Source organism: Mustela nigripes, chromosome 17 (assembly GCF_022355385.1).
Source record: "Mustela nigripes isolate SB6536 chromosome 17, MUSNIG.SB6536, whole genome shotgun sequence".
Classification (NCBI taxonomy): Eukaryota; Metazoa; Chordata; class Mammalia; order Carnivora; family Mustelidae; genus Mustela; species Mustela nigripes.
The window spans coordinates 22,017,865-22,029,610 of NC_081573.1; the positions used below are offsets into that span (position 1 = coordinate 22,017,865).

At 33.4% G+C, this 11,746-nt stretch overlaps 1 protein-coding gene across 1 annotated transcript in view; it reads right to left on the reverse strand.

Annotated features, from left to right (window-relative positions):
• Positions 1–10,639, reverse strand: part of URI1 (URI1 prefoldin like chaperone) — a 53,570-nt gene extending 42,931 nt beyond the window's left edge. The window contains exons 1-2 of the mRNA XM_059382127.1: positions 10,618–10,639; positions 4,428–4,462 (exon numbers count right to left, since the gene is read on the reverse strand). Of these exons, the coding sequence (XP_059238110.1) occupies positions 4,428–4,462; positions 10,618–10,620 (38 nt within the window). The 5' untranslated portion in view covers positions 10,621–10,639. The remainder of the gene's footprint in view (positions 1–4,427; positions 4,463–10,617) is intronic.
• Positions 10,640–11,746: the final 1,107 nt, after the last annotated feature.

The window sequence follows — 11,746 nt, forward strand, 5'->3', positions numbered from 1 at the left end:
AAAAGCTGCAACCACACAATGAGCCCAAACAGAGGAGCAGAACAAGAACACAGATAAGACCAATATGCACATCCACAGAATCAAACACACACAAAAACATGGTTGCTGTTTTAAGCCATGAAGTTCTAGAGTAATTTTATTAAGAAACAATAAATAATGGATATAACAGCTCAAGAAGGATAAATTTCAAGTCATAAAACAATTGTCTTAGTAAGGTCACCATTATTTATTTAAAAAAAAAATCAGTACCAAATCTTATTTGGTAACTCTAAAAATTAGACATGTGACACACAATGAAATTTATGGAAATAAAATAAAGAATAAGAGTTAACTAATAATTGAGAATAATCTCCAAGGATGAATTAAATGAACAGCATACAATCTGATTTCATTTCTGTCAAAAAGGGTGGGAGCACAATTTATAAAGACATGTGGATGAATACACATGTACACACACATATACATACACACACACATACACACATACGTAAGTTTCTAACTTTAGGCAAACAATTTCTGAAAACATTTACAAGAAATTGGCCAAAAAACCCACTGTTTACAAAGATAAATGAGAACTGAGGGATAAGGGTAGGAGAAAAACTATACCTCATTTATCCCTTTCAGAACTTCCTAAATTTTGAACTATATAAATATACTACCAAATTTAAAAAATTTTAGTGTAAATTTTTAGAAGTTTTATGTCTTAAAGACACAAACTGAAATATTTCCAGATGGACATTTTCAGGTTCATTTCAAAAGTGCTGTAGGGGGACGCCTGAGTGGCTCAGTTGGTTAAGCAGCTGCCTTCGGCTCAGGTCATGATCCCAGCGTCCTGGGATCGAGTCCCACATCGGGCTCCTTGCTCCGCAGGGAGCCTGCTTCTCCCTCTGACTCTGCCTGCCTCTCTGCCTGTGCTCGCTCTTGCTCTCTCTCTCTGACAAATAAATAAATAAAATCTTTAAAAAAAAAAACAAAAAACAAAAAAAAACAAAAGTGCTGTAGGTAAGGGAACAGGGTAGGAGAGGCTGTTGAAATATAACAGTTCAGATGACACTGCAAGTTGATAATTACTGAGGCTGAGTGATGGGTACATGTGGATTCACAATAGAGTCACCTTTTGTTTGAAATTCTTCATAATAACAAGTTATCTAAAAACATTAATGTAAAGCTTTAACAATACTGCTTAGAAAGCCATCTCTCCATCATGATAAAATAAGATGATGGCATGAATACAAAATATTCAGGAATATTTACAAAGCTTTGGTAGGTTTTTCTTGTTTTCTTTATTCATCTGATAATTAAAATTTTCAAAAGAGATTTCAGAGCTACTATTAATATTTATTGAGTGTCAGCCTGGGTGTTCTATAGACATTATCTCACTTGATCTTCAAGTTAAGTATTATCATTGTCACTTTACAAGGAGAAAACTGAGAATCTCAGGAATTCACCCAAGGTTACAGTTAGTAAATGACAGGATTCAAATGTAGATGTGTGACTCTGAATCCCATGCTCTTTAGGGAAGAATTAAAAAGATAAAAAATTACAGGTAATCTATAAACAGAATAATCAGGCCCTGGTGGATTAAACAGTAGGAAGTACACCCATATTTTAGTAAGAAAATAGTGTGTGGATTTTATAATACCTTATTTCCTGAGTTAAGTAAAAAGGATTTTAAGGGAAAAAAAAGTTGTATTTAAATCTTTTTTAATCTTCACTAAATTGAAAACCACTATTAGCTCTAAGTGTTGTACAAATTCTCAACTATTAGGCTCAAACCTTTCCTTATTATCTGTTATTAACTACACAAATACTGTCAATGTTTCTAGTTTACCAAAGCTCTGGAATTTGAATTAATTTTCTGGAAGAGTTTTTTTGGGCAGATCCTGTTTGCCCCAGGCCATTTTTACTCCTACTTTTCCACAAATATTTTTAGGTCTGCCCTACATTAAAAAAATAATAATAATAATTTTGGAAGCCTACAATATTCATTACTTGTCCCTTAAATAAAAGAATGCTTTAAAACTGCTCAAACAAGTATAAACATCATCACTAGCGTTAAGAAAGCATTTTTAAAAAATCATCTGTGTTGCTCTCCCTTATATATATTGATATGTATGCCATGAAGAAGGGAGCTTAGCTATATGAATTGTACTTTAGACTAGGCTAAAACCAAGGCCTAAAGAAAACTGAAAAGCAACATGCTTTTAAAAGCAGTGAGTAAGAAAGACAGCCTTAAGAAGCGTTAACTGCTTCCGTTCTTGCTTCCTAGCTCTCTGTAAATAGCACAAAATTATTGTGATTTCCCTGTTTAGTGTCCGACTATGAATTCCTCCATGGCAGGGCCGTTCAATTCCAAACAGCAACATAACACTGGCATATGGTAGGAACTCAATCACTATTTGTGGAATTAATAGAATAAAAACATCACGAGAATTCCACAATGCTCCCAAATAGCTATCTATTTCCTGGCTTTCAGAGGAATGGAGATACTTTGGTTTCAGTTTTTTAATATAATAAATCGGTGAGTTCACTGGCCATTGAGATTCTAGCAATATCAGATCCTCATTAAAAACAAACAGAAAAGTCTGTTTCCTCAGCCCTATTAGAAATGATTGAGAAGAAAAGGCAAATTTCAACTGGAAAAATTATTTTAATTTTTTGAAGTAGAAATAAGATATTGTATTACTTTAAGACACTCCTAGATAAATACCTAAGCTTCTATAGTTTGGAAAGCTTTGGAAAATTACAAACTGAGATTGAGAGCCAACATGAACCTGCTCTGAAATAAATGTGACATTTCCGTTTGTCAGTGGTTACCAGACTTGGACATTGCTACAGTATCTGCAAATTAAAATGTTATATATAATTACATATATATGGTCTTCATCTACTCAAACACTTATTAAGTACCTATAATATGCCAAACACAGTAGGAGGTGCTGTAGCTAAAAAAAAAAAAAAAAAAAAAAAAAAAAAAACATCCCCTTGGCCTTAAAGAATTTTCATTCTAACAGAGTAAGAATCTTGCAAAAAAAAAAACCAGAAGCAAGTTATTCACACATCTGCTTCAATTAGTATCTCTTCTTAGTGAATCCAACCTTTTACTGATTTCCTGAATTCCTTACCAAATCAAAAGAGAGAAGTCCACGTGAATAAAACTTCCTTATTATTTGTAAAATGGATCACTTTGTCCAAATTAGCACAAGGTGGAGGGTTGAGGGGGAATGGTAATTCTTTGGCCAAGTACTTGCATTTCAAGTTTTAACCTGGACTGAATGTATAATGAAAAGAGTGAATGTCCATCATGGAAATGTTGACAGACTTACACTACCAGTAGATGCAACTACAACACTGCATTTATTGAAAATTAATGAAGTCCCTGAATTTTTATTTATAAAGTGAATATTATTAGTTTTAGATTATTTTCTGCAAGCCAACAGTCAGAATTTAATAAGATGATGTGTACAGATTGAACTGATTTTCACTCTTATCCACTGCTTGCAGCCTATGTGCATTTAAACCAAAAAACATTTGATATACACTAACTATAAATTATTTCCTTGGAGATCTCTCAGGCATGAAGAAAAAGCCTCTTAAATAAATTTAAAATATTATATGCTTGATGGTGTATAACCAAAGGTTTAATCTCACCACTAAAGGGGCAGTTACCATGATTTTGCAATAACCCTGCAGACAATAATCAAGACAGCTCCTGTTGTTCTCTCAGTAAAATCTTCGTAAACACAGCATGGATATATTGTAATTTGATATCTGTAAGATCAACAGCTATACCTCATGACAACTCATAATGTAAGATTTTATTCACCATTACATTGAGTGTTTTCCTCAGAAGACTTAGGGAAGTGTGTTATTTACCAAGCATTGTCCTATTTAACTAAAGATTAGCACATTAAAATAGATATGCTTTCTTTCTCTCTATACTCTAAGAAAAAGAGCAGTCCATAAAGAAAGCTCTGGGAAGTAGGCAATTAATTAGATTTTTTCAAACTTCAGGGAAATGTGGATATTTCCATCATTATTTTAAAACAACTGATTCCAATTATTATTCTAGCACAAATATAAGAATATTCCCCAAATAGAGCTCTCTCTGATTAGCCAGGTTCAAAAATGTCTCAGTCTCCACCTCATAATGATATTAATATTATTCTAATTTGAAAAAAAGAAAAGAAAAGAAAAAAGAAGGCAATTAGAATAAACACAAATGGTGACACAATTTCAGGAAATCAGGGAACACGTAATTCAGTAAACAGTGAAGGACAATATAAATTAGTATCAAAGCATTCAAAATGGAGATTACTAGAAGAATTCAATTACGGGTTACAAAAAAATAATACACACTTTATTTAAATACAAAGGGATGACCCCATCAGTATTTCAGAAATAATATAAAACCATCATTCACTCACCAATGCTGGATTTTCTCTTGGCAGTTAGTGACCACCTGTCATGGAAACAGATAACTACTCATGAAAAAACGGGCTATACACAAAGCTACAAAATCAGTGTATCAGAAAACTAGAACAGTGGCTTTACAGATTTAATAGCATCTCAGTATACATTTTTATTTGTCAAATGCACAGAGATGTGACTGTTAGTTTTTAAGCAGCACACTTCATCATAACCCCCTAATGCAGGCTGATAACTGCAGAACAAATTACAGCCTTCCGATTCATACTTTGCTACAAAACCCGCTTCATAACTATTAGGTGACATATGATATAAGATAACTAGTATTTTGTACAATCTACAGACTTGCTTTCAATGTTACATATTTTGTAGAATACGCAAATGTTATAAATAACAAAAAACCAATGCAACATTCACGTTTCATCACTAAAAAAAAAAAAAATTACAGTAGTAAAAATATTTTATTTTGTCAGTATATCTCCAAATGTTTTCACCTGTAATTTTTATTCTGATGCATTAAAAATGAGTTCAGTGATATTTTTCTACTAACATTTTCAAGAAGAAATACTTGGGATAAAGAGATGCTCTGAACAGCCCATTTGTTCCCTTAGTGAATTATGATAAAATTTTAAGCACTTAATAGCCAGTTTAAACTATGTTTATATTACTAAAACAATAAAATTAAGGGCAAAACTTATTTGTTTTCCTTAAAGATATTTCAGCAGAACCTAAAAATGCTGGGCGGCGGGGGGGGGGGGAACAACACTAACCAATGAAGAAAAGAAACCCTTGAATAGTAATTTAAAAAACGACACTGTTTTCAGAGATTACTAATTGTTTTTAAGTTGTTCATTAATAAAAATTTTAAACAATAATCTCAAATACTGTAACACCATTTTAGAGACAGAGAAACTAAGGGATACAAGCCAAAATGCTCAATACAAGGCTATGTGAGAAAGACAGCAGCATTATCTGGTTTGAAACACACTGCTTCAGTTCACCACTCTAAACACCAATATTGTCTCTTGTCTCTCTTGCTCAATGTTTCACCCAAAAATCACAAGACTTTTTTTTTGGGGGGGGGAGTGGGGTGCTGTCACTAAATTCCTATTATAACATTTAATTCCTGAAATAAATGTCCTCCTTTGGTACATTTTAAATACTTAGGCAGCAATCCTGTACCAAAATACATGCTGTAATCAGATACCCAACCATACTACACATTAACACAGCATAAAAAGTCCGTTTTAGAATGAAGATCTCTCAGTAAGTATCAATCACATAGCAACACTTAATAACAGTGGTAATATATAATAGAGTACTGACTTTACATCTGGAAGAACCAGGCTAAAACTACATCAATCCATTTCACTGTTTCTGATTTGGCAGTAATTACAAAATAGACAAACAGAATTAAATGTAAATTGAAAAAGAAAAAAATCTTCATGAAATCCTTTTCATAAAGTTCCTCTTTAACAACCCCATTAAAAGATGAGACCCAAAAAACAGTCAGGATGCTTTCCAATCCCAATGCATGTGTTTCCAAGCATGAAGTGAGCCAAAAGCACAAAAAGAAAAGCCCTGCAAACCATAAGAGCAGAATGTTCATTAACCTCTACATGATAATCCTTTCGTAGCTGCATATTAACTAGTTACATATTCATAATCATTTACATTATTTAAAGGACCTTCGATGAAATTTTCTAAGCAATATCAATTAGTGACAGTGTTAAAGGTTACAGAAGATAGTCTACTTAATGTTTCCAGGAAGGCTTTTTAATTAGTAAATATGTAAATTTGGCACATATGCTTTTTATGTTTAAAAAACAAGTCTCTAGTAGAATGGCATGTGTTCTGGCCATCACCCCCCATGGTCTAGTCTCCACTTTGTTTTAGCTATCTTTCCCCCACTCCACCATCTCCCTCACCCCCTTTCTTTCCTAAAATAGTCTCCCAAGAACAAACATTCAAGGATAAAACAACAAAAATCCATTTCATAATTTATAACAGAAATTTTAACCACCAAAATATTGCCTTACACTAAAGTCTTATTATTAGTTACATACAGATATTAGAACAGAGACATCCAGTTAGGCAAAATCAAAGGTACAGGCTCCATATTTTAAGAGTCAGAGAAATAAAGGAAAATGTGAGAGAGGCAGGTATAATACCTATAACAGCCTTCTGATGAGGCTACAGTTATATTTGTTTACATGAGTTATATAACCCACTTACTTCCAAAAACCTTTAAATCCAAGCAGTTGTACTGATACTTTGAGAGATCATTCTAGTTTTCCTCTGTTTTAAAGCAAATTATTCAAAAGAAAATATTGGTAAATTTCTAGAACTGTAGATGTTAAGGGAAATTTTAGAAAAAAGAAAAATCTGAGGATTCCAATTGAATCTGAATGGGTTAAAAAAAAATCCAATTTTTCTATTAAGTTAAATAAGTCCAAATAATCTTACTTCTTCTGAAAATTGACTCAGATTAATTAATTAATCAGATTAATTCAAGTATTAAATAAATAAAATGAACCTGGTTCTATAAGAAACCCTTGAAAGAACAAAGCAAAACAACAGAAAAACATTTCATTACTTTGTTGTCCTTCACAGAAGCTTTTTAATAAGATGGAGCAACAATAATAGTTTTTTAAGTTAAACCTGTCAAAACATGCAACTGTTACTCCTGAAGAAAAAATCTCATTGAATCATTTTTAAAAAATTGATTAGTAGGCTTCAACAATTAAAATAACTGACCTAGTAAATTCTTTAATGTGATATAATAGCATTTAGAGCCAGGAATTTATAAATAAAATATGTGCTTACACAATAGTACAGCATTAAAGTCCACAGTAAAGAAAAAGGTCTATGAGCTGATTTACCACTTTTTAAGATACATTTTATCATTAAGAGTCTTCACCAACAGCCCAGTAGTAAGAAAGTCCATGGTGTGCTTTGTAGTTCAAAAGTGCCCTTACCCTAAAAAGTAGTACCAATGGTATATGCCAAGACTTCATAGGATGAAAATCAGTAAAAGCAGGTTTTTGACCTCTCCAAAACCTGTGTTCAAAATTTAAGTATCTTATCCAATATTATGCAATTGCCCAGGAACTGGTAAGAGAAATAATCAGTTTTAGAATGGAGTCTAGCTAACAGGGACCATCTAATCTCAAAGCCCGTATTCACTGGACTGGACTACCTCCAACCATCATGCATCTTACTGGGTGACAGAAGCAAAGCAGCTATTTACATCTTTGGTCTTTCTTTTTTAAAACACTGACTGTTGCTGCTACTTCTCCACTTCATCCACAAACCCACTCGTACACAAAGAAGACCTTACCAATGTTAGTAAAAGCAAATAAGCTTAAATTCACCAACTGGCTAATAAAAACCCTCATTTCTTCCAACAGCTCCTGGCCTTTTTAGGTCAAGTGACTAAGTATAAACAGATTTCCCAAGCCCCATTTCTTTGTGTGCACTGGGAGGTGGGGGTGTGGGGGGAAAGACACGCTAGCCCTCTAATTACTACCACATCTCGTTATACTTTTGAAGTACTTATGACTGAGTTAGATGCCCAGGATGACAGTGGTAGACAACAAAACCAAAACCTCTTTTTCTTTATGTCAGTGTCTAGCTAACATATATACAAATTCTGTTGCAAAAGGTTAAAGTAAGGGACGCCTGGGTGGCTCAGGTGGTTGAGCAGCTGCCTTTGGCTCAGGTCATGATCCCAGAGTCCTGGGATCGAGTCCGACATCGGGATCCTTGCTCGACAGGGAGCCTGCTTCTCCCTCTGCCTCTGCCTGCCATTCTGTATGCCTGTGCTCACTCTCTCTCCCTCTCTCTCTGACAAATAAATAAAATCTTAAAAAAAAAAAGGTTAAAGAAATATTTGATAAATTTTAAAGCCAATAAACTATATGGGGAATAATAATTCCTTTGCTGTTTTTCCTCAGAAGAAACTTTCTAAAAATTATTTTGTAAGGAATGAATGATTTAACATGTATTAAAATCTTCATTACTTATTTCCATTTGTGCTATTTATTTTGGTAAGAGACCACAAGGGGGCATCAACCCATGAGTTTTCTCTGTTAAGTAACAGTGCCACATTAAAATCAGACTGGAACAGAAAGCCTAGAAGGGTAACTTTGCTAAGTCTCAAATGATACTTCTCTCAAAAATGTTCCATTTCATTTCTAAAACCCCCCCAACTGTATTTCAATTTCAAATTCTCCCTCTACGGATTCATATACAGAATGATAATCTGAGGACTGTATTAATCAGAGCTGTCTAAATTTATACAGTTTGCTTCTCTTATTAGACTGTCTTCTGACAGATTGTACAATTTGGGGATTTAAAGCTACTGAATTAAAAAAAAAAAACAAAGTATCCGTGATGGCTAAAACCAATGGATAGTACACATGCACTGTTATCTGACAATTACTTAAAAGGTTGAAAATAATTTTTCAAAAACATATTGTCAGTTAATTACACAGACATCTGAAAGTCATTGGCAAAGTATACAAAAAGCATACTTCAACAAATTTAGTAAGATATTAAAGGTACCTGGGTGGCTCAGTGGGTTAAGCCTCTGCCTTCAGCTCAATTCATGATCTCTGGGTCTTGGGATCTAGCCCCCATCAGTCTCCCTGCTCAGCAGGGAGTCTGCTTCTCTCTCTCTCTCTCCCCTCCCTCCCCACCATGTCTCATTCTCTCAAATGAATAAATAAAATATTTTTCAAAAATTTGTAAAATATTACAAGTCTTCTTAATAAGACTCTGCAAAGAAGGAACTGACTACAGGTTCTTAAAAAGGAAACTGCAACAAATAATAATAAACTGCAATGAACTGAGTATTTCTACATAAAAATTTTAAATAAATGTACTTTCTAAATATGTTAAAAATGAAAAATACCAAAGCTACCAAAAATTTAATTCCAACTATATAGAACTACTTTTTAGAACATTCAAATGTCCTTATTCAAAAACATAGTTAGGATGGAATCAAAATAATCATCTTAATTCTTACTTTTACATTTAGCCCAATTTTCACCTACACAAGCTTCTAACACACTTCTCACATTCAAACCCAGTCTCTTTATACACAAATATTAGATTACGTCTAACATACTTTGGTATTGTACATTCCATTCCTTCATAGTTCTACCTACAAATTAGGGCTCTTTCTTTTCCTTTCAGTTATTACTCACAATACTAAGTATAAAGATACTGGGTAAAGGTAATAGTTGGTAAAGATAAAGGTTTGTTACAATGGAAATATCAAACACTGGTAACATCTACATCCAGCCAATATGCCTAAAAATGAAGACTTTGATGTGTGGAGAGTTCTGTTTTTAAGGGTATTTGAATTAGGAATCCAGGAAACTCTAACTGTACTGACTGAAAGCCCAGTGAGTTATGGGACACGTCTACTTTATTCACCAATGTATTCGCTTGCCATACTGACAGTAAGCATGCATATAGTCCTTTTAAAGAAGTATAGGTCTACCATCACCTAGCCAAAAACCTGAACAGATACGTTTCTCAGTTTAAAAATTTTCATAACTTAACAAAGTAATACAGTACATGTAACATACATTATAAACACCAAACCCCAGTGAAACACCACTGTGTATCAAACACAGTAACACTGGCAATAAAATATATAAATATTCAAAGTAAATGGAATAAGTGCCTCACTCAAATCAGTTCCAATCAGTTTGTCAACAAATGAGTATGCCACACACTTAGGAATAACTTTGTTTTCAGTGCTTTTTAGCCTTCTGAATTGCAGATTGGGGACTATAACCTGCATTTATTTCTGAACTTGAAATAATGCTTGAATCACAGCTTGCATGCCCACTGTTTTACCAGAGATACCAGTTTGTCTCCTCTTATATTTACAAACACTGATCCATTCTTAATTAATTTTGAATATTGCCCATTGACTACTATCATCTGAAGATTCATAATCTGAAATTTAATTTATATTATCATTTCTACCATCATTTGTTTCTAGTTGAGCTTCACTATAAGTCAAGAAAAATCTCCAAATTAAAGCCCAGAGATTTGAAAACAAAAAATTGAAAATACAGAAAAGACCAAGAAGAGATATGTAAAACACTGTATAATTGAAAACTCAGAAAGAGAAAGAAGAGCATATGTGACAGAAGCAATATTTGAACCTACCATGACAGGATTTTCCAAAATGAGGAGGAAGGTATCAGCCAACAGATTCTAGAAACTCTAACAACCTCAAGCAAGAGAAAAAAAAAAAGTTATATCAAGGAAAAACAAACTTCCACAAATGAAACCCTCCAAAAAAAGAAAATTTTATAAGCATCAAGAAAGAGCAAGGAGGATATACACTGACTTCAAAGTAGCAACTAGAAGAGCTAGAGTGAACTTCAACAAAAAACAAAAGAAAACAGAAAATAAGATAAAACCTTACAGTGCTGAAAAAAATAACTAAAAACTGGTAATTATGTACAGCAAACAAATCCTTCAACATGAAGGAAAAATAAAAACACCAGCAGATTTTCACTAAAAGAAATACTACATATATATGATGTGATGGAGGTGCTAGCTAAAATGCCTTAAATTTATATACTGGTGTATGTCAAATGCATCTCAATAAAACTGAGAAAAAAATGCTATAGTGCTATTCAGATTAACATTAATGCAAAAAGAACTAAGAACAACTGTACAGGTAAAATGAAAAGTAAAGGTAAATCAGTACTGATCACATCAAACAAGTATATAAAGTATTGTGGTATTTAAAACAAGGAATTAAACAAGAGGTAGGATGAATAAATGAATTCATGCTGTGCTCTCTAGAAGAAAATTAACCTAATAAAAAATATGGTATAAGGATATAGTATACTTAATGCTAACATATGTGTGTACATATATATCTACATATACACACACATATTTCTACAGTAAAAAAAGTATCACCAGCTCACAAAGGAGAGAAAACGCACCATATCTGATTAAATCAAAGGAAGGCCAAAAAAAGAGAAAAAAGAACATAAAAGTAGATCAAAGAGACCCACAATGAGTTACCATTTCACACCTATTAGAATGGCTCAGAAGGAGGGAGGGATGAGGAAGGGAGAGAGGGAACGGAGAGAAAAGAAAAAGGAAGGGAAGGGAAGAAAGGAGAGGGGAGGAAGAAAGTAACAAGTGTTGGAAGGATACAGAAAAACAGAAACTCTTGTGTACTACTGGTGGGAATGTAAGATGGTGCAGCCACTGTGGGAAACAGTAAGGTGGTTCCTCAAAAACTAAACACAGGATTACCATATGACCCAGCAAT